This window comes from Neofelis nebulosa, chromosome 3, assembly GCF_028018385.1.
Source record: "Neofelis nebulosa isolate mNeoNeb1 chromosome 3, mNeoNeb1.pri, whole genome shotgun sequence".
NCBI lineage: Eukaryota > Metazoa > Chordata > Mammalia > Carnivora > Felidae > Neofelis > Neofelis nebulosa.
The window spans coordinates 123,555,028-123,574,070 of record NC_080784.1 but is presented as its reverse complement, the minus strand read 5'-3'; the positions used below and the strand labels follow the sequence as shown (position 1 = coordinate 123,574,070).

At 42.4% G+C, this 19,043-nt stretch overlaps 1 protein-coding gene and 1 pseudogene across 1 annotated transcript in view; one reads left to right on the top strand and one right to left on the bottom strand.

Annotated features, from left to right (window-relative positions):
• Positions 1-1,502: 1,502 nt before the first annotated feature.
• Positions 1,503-2,645, bottom strand: LOC131508041 (nuclear cap-binding protein subunit 2-like; annotated as a pseudogene).
• Positions 2,646-9,551: 6,906 nt separating this feature from the next.
• DAPP1 (dual adaptor of phosphotyrosine and 3-phosphoinositides 1) overlaps positions 9,552-19,043 on the top strand; it is a 52,573-nt gene continuing 43,081 nt past the window's right edge. The window contains exon 1 of the mRNA XM_058721820.1: positions 9,552-9,790. Coding sequence (XP_058577803.1) covers positions 9,690-9,790 — 101 coding nt within the window. The 5' untranslated portion in view covers positions 9,552-9,689. The remainder of the gene's footprint in view (positions 9,791-19,043) is intronic.

Sequence of the window (19,043 nt, the reverse complement as noted above, 5' to 3'; positions counted from 1 at the left end):
GGATAAGTCACCTTCAGTGGAACAGGAGAGGTTATATGTATCTGTTATTGGTCCAACCCCTAAAAACCTCCCTCAACTGCTCCTCCATGTTGACCGGATTTGGGAAACTGAGAACAACTTTGAAATCCATGTGTTAAAGACAGCACAATGACTGATGTCCTGGTATGTAAATGACTATGAGGTGGGGGAGGGGGGTTGCCCCCGCTGACTTGAATACCCTCACTGGACAGTTACGTGAATAAGAACTAAACTTCCTATGCGCCGAAGTATTAACTGTTGAGTCCACTGGAAGTAGTAATTTAGCATACCCTAACTAACACAGGAGAAAGCAAGCTACAGAGGAAAGAACACAGAACGAGAATAGCATGTGTCTCTCCCATTCCTGACCTCTGCTCCCCTTTTATCACAGGAGCTGGGAGCCCACAAACTGCATCTCATTGATTCCCTTGCCAGCTGTCTTTTAGAAAGAATCTGTCTCTTGGGAGACTTGAGAAAGGAAGAAATCTTTTTTTTTGTTTTTTAGCTTTCTGCTTTAGGCAGTACAGCCAGCAGCGGTGGTGGCATTTGCGAGCCTCGGAAGCAATAAAGCCAGTTTTCAGCTGCATCAACAGAGGTGTGTCCTCCGGGGTCCTGGAGACCAGCAGTGGCAGTCTGCCTCCCATGCTCAGCAATGCAGACTTGTGTGCCCGGATCAAAGGAAGTCACAGCTTCATGATCTCCTCTTATTCTTCCAACCTCTTTGTAGCCAGTTCCCTGCATTATATCCCTTCCTGGATGAAATATCCAGAATGTTGTCTTTTTTCTCACCTGGACACGGACTGACAATACACACAAATTCTGTTTCTGGAGCTGTGTCCTAGAATCCATGTTCCTGGAGCATGCCCTTTGTTGTTTCTGAGCCCCAACTTTCTCATATATTAAAAAAAATAGCAAGAATGATGAAAACTGCTCTGCCTAATTAACATAACATTCATGATATCTAAAAGAAAGTGATTATGGAAACTCATTGTAATTTATACATACATAATTTTTTTTCAGTTGTCACACTTCTAATTAATTTAGGGCAAAGCTGTACAATGTAGCGAAGCCCCATTTATTACATTTTATCTCTTACAAACTTAAAAAATTTTAAGTAATAATTCCAGGCCCCAAGGTAGACCATGAACCTACTACCCATTTAAAAAAAAAATTCCACCTTCCTAAAAGAAGTGTGATGTTTTGGGCTGACAGATCAACATCTTAGATAAAATCTGTTGCCGTGAAACATAAATTCTGACCTGGTAACCTGACAGAGCGCCAAGATTCTAACACTACAGAATTCAAGGCATTCTTTTGAATTCTGTCCTTTAGTAGTTTTCAAAGGAAAATCAGGAAAAGACTTCCAGCTCAGTGAAGACCTTGATCAAAGCATGGTACAAGAGAGCAGGTGTGCAGACCTTGGGAAACGCGTGGCAAATTCAGCGGGCCATGGGAGTGCGTTTCCACGACGGGGCTCTCACCACTCACTGCTTCGGGGCCAGTTTTCCATAGCCTGCTCTCCCAGCACCCCAGTCCTGCCATTACTCATCTGGTACCTGGCCCCCAGAACAACCAGAGCCATACTGCCTGCCCTCCTTAAAGCCTGCGTCCCAGTCTTTGGGAATGATCCGCTCGTCCTGATGAGTTCTGTTCATATACCTCATGGCATTTCTGCCTCTGCTCTTGAATAGTATTCCACAAAGCAGAACCCACATGCTGTCTTCTTCAGCTTATCCAGGCCCATAGTGGTTTTCTTCATGTCACTTTTGCTGAAAAGTTCACAGATTTGTTCTTCAGTTGAGTAAAAGGAAAGACTGCCAACATACAACCTACAGCTCTTCTTCGGTAATTTTTCCTGTTCTTCATTGTCACCTCGGAAGTTTTCCTGTTCTTCAACGTCACCGGTACTGGCGGGTCCCGGTACTGGCTCAGCTCCACGTAGGAGTCGCTGCACAGCGCCTTCAGAAGGCTATGGACGCAGTGCAGAGAGGAAGACAAAGACGCCGCCACTCTGGGAACAATGAAGCCCGGCGACCCATTATTAATATTATGAGTATTATTATTTTAATGCAACCTGGTTAAGCTTCCTCTTGTTGGTCGCATCTTTCTCTTTCTAGAATTTCAGGAGCCTCTCGAGTATTTCTAAATCTTGATCCAGTTATAATATATTAGTTATTTCATCCTCCGAAAAAGACTAATATAACCTACTGCCATCAGGAAGAAAGCTGATCTTCTATAACCACTGAAGTGATTGTATTTCTTATTCCAGGGCAAAGCTTCAGTTGTTTCAACATTGCCTGTTGGCAAATGTCACCAATGAACCCGTGAGCCTGGCTTCCTGTATATATGCAGAACTGATTAAATGCCAGAGATGGGCTTGGGCACAGAATACATGGTAGACACAGAGGAAGGGTACCTCAGTATCCCAGGTGAATGTTCCTTGACTTCCACTCACTTTGCTTAGGCTCCTCTTAGAAGAAGCAGGACCTCAGCCCTTTATCACTCACAGCTTCCTGTTATTTCTGGGAGTTCCCAGAAACTACCTCATGTGTGCTGAAGACCAAGTCCCCTCCTGTTCTCTTGCTCTATCTTTTGTACCAAGGGTCCCGCAAAGACCATTTAGCCATGTCCTCCATGAAGCTGCCCTATGCAGTGTACATGGCTCCCCCATGCTCCCCTGGCTCTGTGGAGGCAGTTCAGTAAAGTGCACAGAAGCAGGAAAGGGCTGGCTTTTGATCCCACTACTGCTCTCCTCAGTAGGGGACTTTATATAGCTGCCTTTAATGGATTTATGACATCATCGTTTTTATGATGTTCTTGGAGTGAGAAAAAATTGTGCTTGAGGTAGACCAGGGAGAGTGACAGGATCACATTGCAGGAGATCGTGTTGGGTAAGAGATACTTTCTTGCACCATGCACAAAAATAAATTCAAAGTGGATGAAAAACCTAAATGTGAAACAGGAAACCATCAAAATCCTAGAGGAGAACACAGGTAGCAACCTCAGTGACCTTAGCCATAGCTTCTTACTAGACCCATCACCAGAAACAAGGGAAACAAAAACAAAAATGAACTATTGGGACCTCATCAAGATTAAAAGTGTCTGCACCATGAAGGAAACAATCAACAGGACTAAAAGGCAGCCTATGAAATGGGAGAAGACATTTGCAAATGACATATCTGGTAAAGGGTTAGTAGCCAAAATCTATAAAAAACTTATCAAACTAAGCACCCAAAAACAATCCAATTAAGGAATGGGCAGAAGACACGAATAGATATTTTCCAAAGAAAACATTCAGATGCCTAACAGACACATGAAAAGATGCTCGTTCATCATCAGGGAGATGCAATCAAAACCACAATGAGATACGACCTCATACCTCTCAGAATGGCTAAAATTAACAACACAAGAAACAACAGATGTTGACAAGGAAGTGGAGAAAGGGGAACCCTCTTGCACTGTCAGTGGGAATGCAAACTGGTGCAGCTACTCTGAAAACAGTATAGAGGGTCCTCAAAAAGTTAAAAATAGAACTACCCTACGACCCAGCAATTGCACTACTAGATACTTACCCAAAGGATACAAAAATAAAGATTCGAAGAGGTATGTGCACCCCTATGTTTATAAAGCATTGTCAACAATAGCCAAACTATGGGAAGAGCCCAAATATCCATTGACGGATGAATGGATAAAGAAGATGTATATATATATATATATATATATATATATATATATATATATATACACACACACACACACACAATGGAGTATTACTCGGCCATCAAAAAGAATGAAATCTTGCCATTTGCAACAACATGGATGGAGCTAGAGTGTATTACACTAAATGAAGTAAGTCGGTCAGAGAAAGACAAATAAATACCGTATGATTTTACTCCTATGTGGAATTTAAGAAACAAAACAGATGAATATAAAGGGGGGGAGAGAAAAAAGAGAGGGAAACCAACCATCGGAGACTCTTAATGAATAGAGAACAAACTGAGGGTTGATGGAGGGAGGTGGGTGGGGATGGGCTAGATGGATGACAGATATTAAGGAAGTCACTTGTGATGAGCACTGGGTGTTGTATGTAAGTGATGAATCACTGAATTCTACTCCTGAAACCAATATTTCCCTGTAAGTTAACTAACTTGAATTTAAATAAAAATTTGAAAAAGAGAAAAAAAATGTTGGGTAAGAGATAGAAATATATATAACATATAACTTTATAGATCATATAATTGATTTGTCACAGAAGTAAGCAACAATTCTATGTAATCAATCAGGTAGAGCTAAACAGAAGTGATATCCAAAATATATAGATTGCAAATGAATACAAGGAATCTTTTGGGGTGTTGAAAACATGCCAAAATTGAATTGTGATGACAGCCACGCAATTCTTTAAATTTACTAAAAATTGCTAAATTGTATTGCTAAATTGTGCTAGAACAGAGTCCCAGGGGTGCCCTTCATTTGTTGGGTGGTGGGAAGGTCTCAGGCATCTGGGAACAAGGGTGGCCAAGAGGACTGGAGGACAATCAGGGGTTCAGGGCAGTGGCTACTTATAAACTCGGATGGAAGTACTTCAGCATATTAACAACCAACATTAAGTGTTTTGACAAACAATATGGCAGAGTATGGAAATTGGAAGGACAGGCCAGGGGCAGGAGGAGAAGCATTTGAATATGGTGGCTAAGGAAGCTCCTTCTGAGAAGGTGACCTTTGAACAAAACACCTGAGTGAAGTGCAGGAGGAAACCACATGAGATCTAGAGGAAGAGAAAATCAGGAAAAGGGAAAAACTTGTATAAGGCCCTGAGGCAAAAATGAGCAGGTTCAAGGAGAAGCAAGAAGGATCGGAAAGCTAGGTTGAAGAGAGTGAGTAAAGTGCCAAATGTATATGGTGTATAATCTGGGGGATACCCTGTCCCTGCTCTAATAACACAGCAGCTGAAAATATGGGTAGGAATGGAGATAAAGTCCACAGCACCCATCAACTTGATCCTTGGCATGCTCTTCCTATGGCCTTGATGGAGCCTGTGACTTTTGCTGTACTGTGGATTACAGTGGGTGAGGGGCACATACTGCCCTTGAGAAGTTCTGAAAGAATGGAGCTTATCCTGAATGACATATGGCAGTGTGATTCCTAAGGAGCCTTAGTGCAAGACAAGGATTTCCCACCACTGCAGGGGACTCTTGATTCTCCACTTTCCCTGAGATGGGTTTTGTCAACTGCACTGCTATACTACTTCTATAGAATTTTCAAACACTGGAAGATGATATGAAGGAATTAAACCACATCACTGGCTTGGTGAAAGGAACAAATATTTCACATTAGATAAAGAGGGTTAGGAATGGAGTTCAAGATTAACTACTGAAAATGAAAAGTGAGAAAATGATAGAGAAGAGGGTAAATAAGAAAGAGGAACAGGGAAAGTTTGGGAAGGTTGAAGTAAATTTTATACCCTGAAGTTGGTGAGTTATACCCATATCCAGACAGCCTCCTTATTCAACAAAGAAGCTAGGACTGCTTATGGAGATGAGACAAAAATGAAATAAAGTCTCAATTAATTCAAGACAACCCAGTTACCTTAGCCTTTGATACTGGATTAAGTGATCATATAATTGTGGCAGAAAACACAGAGGTGGTGGCTTCAAGCCAAACTAAACTGGCATTTTTTTAGTGTATTTATGTATTTTGAGAGAGAAAGAGAGTGTATGATTGGGGGAGGGATGGAGAGAGAGAAAGAGAGAGAGAGAGAATCCAAGCAGGCTCTACACTGTCAGTACAGAGCCCAATGTGGGGCTCAAACCCACGACCCTTAGTTCATGACCTGAGCCAAAAGTAGAGTTGGATGCTTAACCAACTGAGCCACCCAGGCACCCCTAAATTGGCATATTTTTAAAAGCAATATGGCAGCTCGGAGCCCACCACAGAATTAAGAGGAGAGATGGAAGCCTTTCCTTTGGAGCTTTCCTTTGGAGAGCTGGCCTGCAGCTAAAAAACATGGTCAGTTCTTTCTTTCTCTGCTGTTTCTGTGCCCTAATTTACTATGAAATCATGATTCTTTTTCTTTTTCATGGGTTGGGAGAGCAGACAGTGGAAAACAAAGTTAGGCTTCCTCTACCCCAAGTTATGGTAACCTCAGTACGTGATAATCCCAAGCCATGGTTTACCTTTCCAGAATGTATCCTTTATTTCCCACCAACATAAACGATGGAGAGGAGGAGATCATGCTTATTTAATAACACACAGTTAACCAAGGAAGCTGAAAGATGGTTCTTTCTGTGAAGAGAATAAATAGAATTGCCATTTCCAGGTAACCAGGTGAAAAGCAGATATTGTGATAGTTAAGCTTCAGAAATACATTAGGAAAAGATCAAAAAGGATTTTTTAGAGGAGTCTCAAATGTTAGAACCCCATTCTCCTAATAAGGAAATTCAACTCTGGACACAATAGCTCTCAATGATTTGGATATGATAGTCATTCCAATAAAGGCCCAAGATTTCTTTTTTTTTTTTTAAGTGTTTACTTATTTTTGAGAGAAAGAGAGTGTGAGCGGGAAGGGGGAGAGAAAGGGGGACAGAGGATTTGAAGCAGGATCTGCACTGACAGCACTGAGCCAGATGTGGGGCTCGAACTCACATACTGTGAGATCATTACCTGAGCCAAAGTCAGACAGGCGCTCAACTGACTGAGGCACCAAGGTGCCCCAAAGGCTCAAAATGTCTTGATAAATAAAATTTTTTCCAACAAAGCATAAGATGTTCTAGAATTGTTAAAACAACTTGATAGTTTGTATCCATTTCTGTGTTCAAAACCTGTATGGAAAGAATTCAGTGCCTTGAACCAGCACCATTGAAATAAGTAAAAAGTCATTTGCAACTATGTGGATGGACCTCAAGGGTATTATGCTAAGCAAAATGAGTCAGTCAGAGAAAGACAAATATCATATGACTTCACTCATGTGAGAAATTTAAGATACAAAACAGATGAACATAAGGGAAGGGAAGCAAAAATAATATAAAAACAGGGAGGGGGACAAAACAGAAGAGACTCATAAATATGGAGAACAGACAGAGGGTTACGGGAGGGGTTGTGGGAGGGGGGGTGGGCTAAGTGGGTAAGGGGCACTAAGGAATCTACTCCCGAAGTCATTGTTGCACTATATGCTAACTAACTTGGATGTAAATTTAAGAAAATAAATAAATAAATAAATAAGAAATAAGTAAAAAGTAAATTATGTGATATGAGGCAAGAACTGCAGTTTCTTTAATTTAAAAATGAATATATAATACCTAAAAAATCGAACTTAAAATATATTATGAAATATTTGTTATGAATACCCAGAATTTTGTTGAAACCATCTGGTAATGCTCTAGCAACTGGTGCCACTGTAATCCTGAATGTGTGGAGAGTGGAGCAGGGGGCCAGTGGGGAAGGGTGGGAGCCTGGGGAAAATGGAATAAGTGGCAAAAACAACGACTTCAAAGGAGAGGGTCACAGGAGCCCCTGGGTGGCTCTGTCGGTTAAGTGTGGACTCTTGATTTTTGCTCAGGGCATGATCTCATGGTGCGTGAGACTGAACCCCACATTGGGCTCCTCGCTGAGCATGGAGACCGTTTGAGATTATCTCTCTCCTTTTACTCTGCCCCTCCCCCGCTCGTGCTCGCGCTCACTTTCTCTATCAAAATAAATAAGTAAATATTAAAGAAATATTTTTTAAAAAACGAGAGGGTCACAGGGGCGCCTGGGTGGCTCAACATGGGCTCAGGTCATGGTCTCGCGGTCCGTGAGTTCGAGCCCCACGTCCAGCTCTGTGATGGCAGCTCGGAGCCTGGAGCCTGCTTCAGATTCTGTGTCTCCTCTCTCTGACCCTCCCCCGTTCACGCTCTTTCTCTGTCTCAAATATAAATAAACGTTAAAAAAAAAAAAAAAAAAAGGAGGGGTCACAGATGGGATAGCAGAATGAGAAAAGGAGAAGGGCAGGAAGATTGAAAGGGAAGAGGGTGATCTTAGTAAATTTTTGCTACTTTCCTGAAAAAAAAGGGGGGGGGGAGAGGTTAAGTAAAAAACAAAGCAAAACAAAATTTGCTGAAATGGGAACAAAATAGCTGCTGAAACACTGAACAAAAAGCTGTAGAAAGAGAACAGGAAATCTCTGCCCAGCTGCCCCTTATCTCTGCCGCGTGTACGTGCGTCACCTCCCAGGCCAGGACTGGCATCTGCTGCAAGTGGACCCAGTGCTCCCCTCTGGGCAAGCTGTAGCAAAAAGAATTTTAAATGTTCACGTGCAATCAGTATGCTGTGCGTTAGCAGAGCTTCGTCTCCCCCAGGCTGTCTTTAGACAGGCAGGAATTTCTCCCACACACTCAGAATAAGCCCGGGCCTTGCAAATCACTGACAGACGGAGGTAGTAGGGAAGAACTTTAAGGAGAGATGAAATGATGCCACGGGCAGATCCTTCCCTTTAAGAACAGCTCTGCTGTCTTGGTATCCTATACGGCAGTCTCCTCAAACTTCCAGGGGCACGGGAGTCACCTTGGGGATCTTATTTAAATGCACATGCTGGTTCAGAAGGATGGAACGGAAATTCTGCACGGTAACAAGCCCCTGGTGACGTGAGTGTTGCTGGTCTTCAGACCACATTGGGAGAAACAAGTAATAAAGCACCCCGGTGACTCCTGAGTGAGTCAGGTGTGTGTGTGTGTGTGTGTGTGTGTGTGTGTGTGTGTGTGTGAGAGAGAGAGAGAGAGAGAGAGAGAGACAGAGAGACAGAGAGAGAGAAGGGAGAAAATCCAGAAGAACATTCTCTCCTGCAGGTACATAGAGAGAGAAGGCAGGAAACAATACATGTTCTTGGTCCATTTATTACTGCACTTTGTCCGATTCCCAAGGATTCAGAGTTATAGTAGTTTCCCTTTAGCACTTTCAGGCACACAGGATTCTCTCATGAACTGGGACACAAAGCAATACCAGCTGAGAGGAAGCCCAGTGAAGGAAGCGGGAGTTCCCACCATGCCCGTTAGTTGGGCACCAGGCTGGCCTCTACAACTTTTCCTATCTTCTCATCCAACCCTTCCTTCTCAGAGAAAACAGTCATGGGCGCGTTGGAAAGCTTGGGTGATTGAGGCAGAAATATTGAGAAGATGCTAAAAACTGGACTTCAGGATCAAATCTAGTGGTTTGACTCTGATGTCTTTACCCGCTGTGAGGGGTTCCCGAGATAGAAACTTCCCTGGAGTCCCTTGTGTTTGTGTGGGTGTGTGTGAGACAGAAGGTGGGGGTGCTTGCACCCTCTTGTACAAGGTTGATAGCACCAAGAAGAAACTATGCTTGACCTCGCGAAAAAAGTTAGAATCAGTAGGCCAATCCCAGCTGGCATGACTTTATCTTTATTCCCTTTGACAGAAACTGCATGTGTGGGTGCCCTCAGAGGTAGCTACCTAAGTTTGCATACTTCCTGGCTGACAGAACACTCTTGCCCGTGCCTCAGGGCCAGGGTGGTGAGTGTCAGTGGGAGGAGTAACCAAGTTTCACTTCCTTGCTGGTTGGAGGCTCAACCACAGCAGGCTTCTCCCTCAGAGGAGGAGACAGTGAGAAGCAGTTGGAACTCCTCTCTCTCTGCCTTCCCATAGCACCTGGCAGGGGCTCAGGAGACGTGAGGAGCGCGAATGGGCAGAGCAGAATCTCTAGAAGGGAAGATGAGCGCCCAGGATCCTTCAGATCTGTGGAGCAGATCAGACGGAGAAGCAGAGCTGCTCCAGGACTTGGGGTAAGAAAGCAGGTCTTCCTCTCAAAGTACTTCTTGGGCGAGCGTGGGCTCCCAACTCCCACCCAAATGCTCACTTCGATTGATGATCTTTAGCACGCTGCCATCTATGTCTTCTGTCCCTTCCACTTCACTCATTTGTGTCTGTTAGGAATCTTTCTGCTTGGGGCCAAAAGCATACAGTCTTTTCCCAGATCTGAAAACAGGTAGGTGGAGAGAATGAGACACAAATCAAATGTCGGACCTTCTTTGAGACTCGGGACAGGATTGAGACACAGAAGTTGGTGTTGCTTGATTTCCTTGATATGGGTCTGCTTTATGAATGAAAGTGCTGTTCCAGAGTTTTGAGCTCGAAGCTGTATTGCTAGGAAAGTAAACAGAAAGCCCAGCCTACTGCATGGGAGAGGGACTTTTTCAAAAGACAAAGAATGAGGAAGTGTCTGCAATGTCCCATCTGTGTTTCTCTCTCCTGACACTGCGTCTGTGAGTTCTTGTATGTATTCATGTCTGCAGGCACAGCGCTGAGGCTTTTAAATACCAACAAGTCAGGAAGAGGATAGCATTTGTGCCTCTAACAGGTTGTAAGTTTAGGGAGATGGAGACATCACAGTCCTGTCAGAAGGGACCAGATGAGACAACTCATGGGGATATTTAATAAAAGGAGCAAGTATTATGCAAGAGGTGTAGGGGGTTTCCTAGAAAAACTGGGCCTTTACCCTAAAGCATCAGAAATGTCCTCAAGAGGCTGATTTTGACACCTGGGCTTCACGAGAGGCGAGCCCAGCACCTGTCTTAATATTAACAGCACTATCTCCACAGCAACCCACTGACCTAGAAACTGTTACCACCTCCATCACACAAAGGAAGAAAAATGGTACCAGAGGGCTTGAAAACATTGCCTACATACACGTCAACACTTGGCAAAGTTGGGATTTCAACCTGCAGAAGCCTACATTCTTAACCAGAGAAAGACTGAGACAGGGATGAAATCTCTCTGCATTAAGGCTGCAGAGATCGTATCTGTTTGTGTGGTGTTACTGTAAAAGTTCTCAAGAAGTCCTGTCTTTAGATTTTAAAATGGAGGTCTCCTCATTGAACTCTCCCTTCACAAGATAAATCAGACAGAACAGCTAGAATTTTCTAGAAAGTAAACTCCCTCTATTGGGAATTCAGCGTTTCAGGATGTCACTGTTCTTCTAGGTTGAATCTCCAAAGAGAAAGGGTAAAATGCCCCTGAGCATCCAAATGGGTGTCACAAAGTCCAGGCACTAAAGCCAGACCCTTGGGATCTCACTCCTGGCCTTATTAAATTATTAAAGTGTACTTCTTTACATGCTTCATTATCAATATTCCCAGCCCACGATGGGTAGGAAGTTCCAGAAGAGAAGAGAGACAAAGGAGATACTCAATTCAATTAAATGATCTGAGCCCACATTCTGTGCTTGAATGACATTGTCACCTCCCTGGATGACAGCGATGAGCTAGCCAATGTCTCTTCTCTTCACCATATGCCCATAGCAGGAAGTGAGTGCGGGTAAAACCCACAAGGAAAACAGAATTGTGCCTTCCCTCCTTGTTCAAAGAATGGACACATTCTCAACACAACCCAGAAACACCCAAAACAGATACAGTTATGTCCAGACTTCTGTATTTCAGAAGGCCTGGAAATTACTAAACATCTGAGGATGATTTCTGTAACAACAGATAAGCTACAATTACCTAGGAAAATTGCTCTACAGTTGTGGTTCTTCAACCTTAATTGTACACTAGAGTCACACAAAGAGTTTTTAAAAGTTCCCGTACAGGCCACAGGCCAGACAAATGCCATTAGTATCTTGGGAGTGAGCAGGGGTTTTTTTGACACTCCCTAAGTGGTTCCAGAGAGAGGCCAAGGTTGGGAGTCACTGCATAGAATATAAATCCATCAGAAGTGCTGAAAAAAGTTTGGCCTTATTTCTCATTTGTTGGGTAAGCACCTGAATCTTAAATCCGTTCATAAATGTTGACTTCTTGTTTGTTGGTTTGGAGGCATTTTGCTTAACAATTTTATTGAGGTGTATTTTACAAAAGAGTGGTACAAATATCACCATAAATTAATTTTAGAACATCTTCTTCCGCCCTAAGAAGAACTTTCAGGAGCATGGTTTATTTAAATATACTTTAAATATTTAAATATACTGCTGATATACCACTTGGATGAGGGGTGATTTCTAGAGTCTTCCCATTTCCCTGATGTAAATCCTTCTACCATGGGCAATTTCCAATTGCCAAGGGTTTAACAACCTGCTTGGAAAATTCCTGAACCTTTCATAATGGACTTCAGAAAGTCCATACTTATCCTTCCAGGGCATCGCTGATACACCTTTTATAGGTGATGATATCTGAGAAAGCTTGAAAATGACCTGTTGTCCTTGGCAGAATTCTGAATATAAACGAAACTTTTTCTTTGAAACTTGAAGTCACTGGTTAGGTATGATCTGTACTAAAACTTCTGGTTAGTTCAGTTTTTCTAAAAGCTCCATAAAAACAAAATGATATAATGTAATTGATAGATAATAGGTGGCCGGTTTTAATGACTTCATTTTAAAATTATTTTAAATGTATTATTTGAGTAGTTAGGTAGATTTTTATGTTGGTATTTTGGGTGGTTAGAGAGATCTCATACATCCTTATTCTTTGGTCCCTATTTTTATTCAGGCTCTGCAATATCTAAGTTCTGAAAATTAAACCCTGAACTGCAGCAAATCCATCACTTGCCTTTTTCTAGGACACACATGGCTCACTCAGAGCACACGTTTATTCTTTTCTAAAGTACCTAAGTCAAGCAACTCAGATGCATTTCTGTGTCTCATTTATAGAGCGTCAATCTAAAACATTTATTTTCTTTAATCCTCAATGTGTTCATGTGTCCAAAGCAAAGGGGAAATAAAACCATCTGTGATTGTTGCTCAGATTCACTTACGCTTTGGGGGTGTGGGATTGGGGGAGGAGGCGGCAGGTGGGCAGGAAGGGAGGGGCCGGGGGTATGGAGAATGGTCAGCAATAAGGAAGAGGGGCTGGGAACAGAGTCAGGCTGTTTGTGCTTTCTAAATGAAGCAGTGGGGGAATGAAACAAGCAACGAATACAAGCGAGATCACCAGTATAAAATTGCTGGTTAGTTAATAATTTGAAGTTCCAGACGTTCTTTGATCACAAAGGTCCCTGGAGGACAATGTAGGAATAGTATATACTTTGTGAATAGGTAAGCCTTCATCAACTGTGTAACCACAGACACAAAAAGGATACTGTAAAACAAAAATATATTAGGACTTTTTAAATTAAATATTCAAATTATCTCTCAGACGTATTCCTTCAAGTGAGAAATATGATAAATGTTCTCTTTGTATATACTTTCCCAAATCTCAAATTTTAAGAGAAAGCCGCAGCATGTAGCTGCATTGGCTAGAGTCAAAAAGCTAGATTCTAAGTTCTGGCTGTTGAAAAAAATAAGGAAGTTTCTCATTTCTCTACCTCCGTACATGTAAGAGAAGGTTAGAAGAGATCAGGGGTCAGCAAACTTTGTGAAGAGCCAGATCACAAATTATTCAGGCTTTGCAGGTTTTATGATTTCTGCCACAGCTATTCACATCTGCCACTGTCATGCAAAAACAGCCGTAGATAACACGCAGACAAGTGACCGTGACAGTACAGTGTTCAACGAATATTATTTATGGACACTGAAATTTGAATTTCATATTATTTTCATGAGTCACAAAATATTTCTCTATTTTTCCCTCCAACCATTTAAAAATGCAAAACCACTCTTGTCTCTTAGCCTACACAAAAACACGTACCCTGGCAGGAAATACAGAAACATGTACCCTGGCAGGATTTGGCCCTCAGGTGGTGGTTTGCTGACTCAGGGAACAGACGATAATAAGCAAAATAAGTCCTCTTTATGAGGCAGACATTTTGCATACACTAGCTCTGGTCTTCAGACGGTCTTGGCGTTCTAATTTGCTATCCAAGGAGACTCACAAGCAGAAAACTCAGACTGCCTGAGGTCCCAGAGAATCTGTTGGGATACGCGTTATTTTCTGACCACGTGCTGCGTGCCAGCACCATATACCCCTCATGTGCACTATGTCATTTAGCTTTCCCAGTAACACTTTCGATGTGGTATGATTATACTCATTTTATAGAGAGGGAGAGTGATTTCAGACAAGGTAGGTGAACTGTTCAGGTCACAGACCTCACAGCGGTACAGCTGCGGGACATGCCCGCGAGCTTACCCCAAAGCTGATGCTCTTTCCACTGATCAAAACAGCCATGTGTTCTAATCACGACAATTAGTAGTTATTGGATGCTCACCGTGTGCTGGGCATTGTGTTAAACCATTTGCGTGTGTGATTTATAAAATTGACACGTCACTGGGAAGTGGGTACTATTAACTAATATCACCTCCATTTACAAATGAGGAGCGTGAGGGACAGCTTTTATCACCATGCACAAGCTTACATGCTCATAAACCTTTACATCCAGGAGTTTGCCTGTCCAGTGACGCAACTTCCTGATTTCTATCGAACTTTTCTCTTCTTACTACATTAGCGCTATTTGTTAGTGCCAGATGAACTCGGAGACAAAAAGAAAGTTCTGTCATTATTATAACCAGCAAATGTGATCACTAAAAGACGTTTTTCTAGGGCGACTGGGTAGCTCAGTCAGATGAGTGTCCGCTCTTGATTTCAGCTCAGGTCATGATCCCAGGGTCATGGGATTGAGCCCCATGTCAGACTCTGTACTGACAGCAAGGAGCCTGATTGGGATTCTGTGTGTGTGTGTGTGTGTGTGTGTGTGTGTCTGTGTGTGTGTGTCTGTCTGTGTGTGTGTGTCTCCCTCTCCCCCTCCCCTGCTCATGTGTTCTCTCTCTCTAAAATTAAAAAAAAAATTAATTTAATTTAAAAAACAGACATTATTCTTTTACATTCTTCACATAATAAGCCAGGCCAACACCCTAATTAATCAAAAATTTATTGAATTTTGTGTAGGTTCCATTTTTCAGAGCTAGACAAATAGAGTAGGCTAAGAAAAGTGTAGTAAAGTCAAAGTTTTAAAGGAATCTGTTTACAAGGCGCTTGGGTGGCTCACTCAGTTAAGCATCAGACTTCAGGTCAGGTAATGATCTCTCGGTTCACAGTTCGAGCCCCGTGTCGGGCTCTGTGCTGACAGCTCGGAGCCTGGAGCCTGCTTCGGATTCTGTGTCTCCCTCTCTCTCTCTGCTCCTTCCCTGCTCACACTCTGTTTCTCTCTCTCTCTCTCTCTCTCAAAACTAAACATTAAAAAATTTAAATAAAATAAAATAAAGGAATCTGTTTACAGAGCTGTGATACCAAGTAGAGCAATAAACCTTGCGCCTCTTCTGTGCGCAACTCTGTAATCTTGGATTCTAAAAATGGAAGGTGATTCTCTCATGGCTGTATGAGAGTATGTAACTACTGTACAGTGTTCAGTCTCTCCTTGACTCAAATGAATTTCCTCTTCAGTTGTTGTGTTTTCTGTTCCTCCCTGGGTGATGGTGACTTCCTTCTACTTACGTGTGGAAATCTGTCCACAAACCTTCTCCGCACTGAGTGGAGTCACTTTGTTTCATTCATTCGCTCCTCCATCCATTCATAGATCCATCTACTGAATGACGACATTATGCCTTGCATAATGTGGGGACACTGAGCTTAAGAAGACACGGCTGTCACATCGGGGAGTTTACAGCACAAAGGACAGAGAATGCACCTACATGGACAGTTGGAACACAGGCAGGGGGGCGCTGAGGGCCATGACTGTGTCTAGATGAAGCACACAGCACATGGCAGGCAGGAAGGAGATCACTGGTTGTGAAGAAGATGGCTTTGGAACTGATAGGCATTTGTCAGTTGAAGTCAGAACAGATGAGTGAAGGGGTAAAAGTGGCAAAACACATGGGTGTTCAGGAAATAAAAGAAGCCCACATGACTCAGAGCCTCTCGTCCCTGGGACCCAGCAGTTAATGAATGCTCATTCACTAGGTTCTGGGATCTGCCTCTCGGAGTCCCCACCGTCTGTCTGCCTCATTCTCAGAGAAGGCACCCACCTGCCTTTCCTCTTCTGGTTTCTAGTGTCATAACCATAGCCTTAGCCGTTTAAAAAAAACCAAAAACCTGCATTAATGTCTCACTCCTACCACTTCCCTTGGTAAATTCCACTTCTGGCTCCTACTCCCTGATACAGACCTGTCTGAAACCAGCACAATCCACGTAGTCAAGACTTAATCATGTTCCTTGCTTCCTCTCTAGAGTCTCTGTGGCCACATGTTCTCCTTGAGCACCCACCTGCCAGTGCCTGCCCCCATTATCTGTTTTCAGACATTTTTGTTTACAAATATTTATAACTTTAAAGAGCATAAGAGCAGGGTGCCTGGGTGGCTCAGTCAGTTAAGCAACCAACTCCAGCTCAGGTCATGATCTCATTGTGTGTGGGTTCGAGCCCCGCGTCAGGCTCTGTGCTGACAGTGTGGAGCCTGCTTGAGATTCTCTCTCTCTCTCCCTTTCTCTCTGCCCCTCCCTCGTTCACGTGCTCTGTCTCCCTCTCTCAAAATAAATAAATAAACTTTAAAATAATAATAAGTAATTAAAATTTTTAAAGCTTTCAAAAACTAAATAAAAAATAAAAAGCATAAGAGCAATAAGCTAATTTGTTTTTATAAAAGTATGGTTAGGAGTGCCTGAGTGGCTCTGTCAGTGAGGCATCTGACTTCAGCTCAGGTCATGATTTCACGGTTCTTGAGTTCGAGCCCCGAGTCAGGCTCTGTGCTGACAGCTCAGAGCCTGGAGCCTGCTTCAGATTCTGTGTCTCCCTCTCTCTGCCCCTCCTCCTCCGTGCTCTCTCTCTCTCTCTCTCAAAGATAAACATAGAAAAATTTTAAAAATAAATTTATTTAAAAAATAATAATAAAAATAAAAGTATGGTTAGATAAGAAAATATTACTTTTTAGAGACAGATGCTGAATGAACTACCTGGGATTAAAGTGTCATGATGTCTGTAATTAACTTTAAAATGTTCATCCAGGGAGGGGTGGGGGAGGGGGAAAATGGGCATTGAGGAGGGCACTTGTCGGGATGAGCATTGGGTGTTGTATGTAAGCTAATTTGACAATAAATTGTATTCATAAAAAAGTGTTCATCCAAAAGCAATGGGTGTTGTATATAAGTGATGAATCACTAAATTCTACTCCTGAAACTCCTGAAATTCTACTCCTGTAAACCTAAATAAAAATTTGGAAGAAAAAATAAAAAATAAAAATGTTCATCCAAAAATACATAAAGAATATATGGCAAAAGTTTGAAATTTATTCTACCTAAAATATGGGTACTATTTAAATATGTGTATTACTTTCTTCACTACTTTATGCTATTTTTCTCTTTTTTTTTTTAACAAAGCTTATTTATTTATTTTGAGAGAGAGACACACACACACAACATGTGCAGGGGAGAGGCAGAAAGAGAGGGAGAGAGAGAATACCCCAAGCAGGCTCTGCACTGTCAGCACGGAGCCCATGCGGGGCTCGAACTCCCGAATCATGAAATCCTGACCTGAGCTCAAAACAAGAGTCAGATCTTTAACTTACTGAGCCACCCAGGCACCCCTATTTTTCTACTTACTGAAGTTATTCATTATAAACAGTTAAAAAAAATAATTATCTGTATTAATTGTTGAAAATTTGAGAAATGAAACCACCCAAATTCAGCCATGTACAACCACTCAGAATAACATATTGTTCAACTTATCTCCAGTCTTTTAAAAATATTTTTCTGTAAACACACACACACACACACACACATACACACACATTGAACTGTGGCCATACCACATATATAATTTTTCTCTTGCTTTCTGGTAGGATATTTTTCCATTATCTACTTCTTAGTCTGTGTCAAAGCATGTTCTTGGTTTTTCCCCAGCCCAGCCTGTTTCCCTCTATTAAAGCTTGGATATTTAGGTTGGTCCGAATTCCAGAAGACTTTACATAGATTAAGAGTTTGGACTTCAGTCAAATTCCGCTTGGCAGTATAGAGTTATTGAATGCTTATTGGAACATGGAATTATATGGTCATCATGTTTTGTTTTTAGCTTAATCTGGAAGTTGAGCGTGGTAGGTAGCAATGGGTCCAGAGCCAAGAAAACAAATTAGTGAGGGAGTTTACAGGTTGGTGAATGAGGAACCAGAGTGATCACCTGGGAATGGCAAGAAAGGAACAGAGGTGAAAGCCAGTAATTCCACGGAACTAAGCACAGTGAGTGATTCACATCCGAAGAAGAATGACTTCTGCTTTTGCATCATTTTTCCAAGTAACATCAAAGGAATTTTGAAAACCTTAATGTCACAAGTGTCTTTTAATTCATTCTTTGTTTACTTTACCACCATACATTTCTAACGTTGTCTAGGATTCATGTTATTGCTTTCATGGTTCTGACTCACCACCAATAGAGTCTATGTCTTGGGTTGATTCTCCAGATAATAGAAGCGTTTCACAAATGTCAGTCCTAAGGCAGTAAGAGGTTTGTTGCACTTCTCTCAGCTGAGCACAGTAAACTCTTTGATGGTGAGCTCCTCAGGAGCAGGGGGGCCCTTTGCCTGCTCCGGCCCAGCCCACCACTTGGCGAAGAGTGGGCGTCGAAATGTTTGAATTGCTTCAAGTTGACTCAAGGTCCATAGACCATATGGACCATATGGACCGTATGGACCAAGACCATAATTCAAGGTCCCTGACTTCAGCACTCTACCGCACCACCCTGATCACATATTTGCATTTATTACTCTCAGACTCCATCTGTCCCCTTATACCCAAAAGTTTTTACCAGTGGGACAAATTGACATTGGTGGCAGGCATCGTCTGAAGCATGGAATACGGAAGATATAACTAATGAAACAAGTATCTGTCTATATTTTTTCATCCCCCCAAAAAGTCTGGGGCTCTTTCCTGTAGCTGTGACTTGCTAAAAGTGGCCCTCGCTATCTCCTGGACCAGCCCGCAATGGCAGGTTGCCAGCAACAACCTTGTTGCCAGCAGCAATTGTCCAATGACAACTACCTGCATTTTATGCAGTACAGGCTTCAAGAGTAATGAGCATAAGTGCAAAGTCAAGTTTGACTCCACTCAGAGATGAGCCCTCCTGAGAAATCTCTGGTATGGATCCCCACCCAGCTATTCCAAGCTTCTTGAAGTTCTTATCCACGAAGTGTTT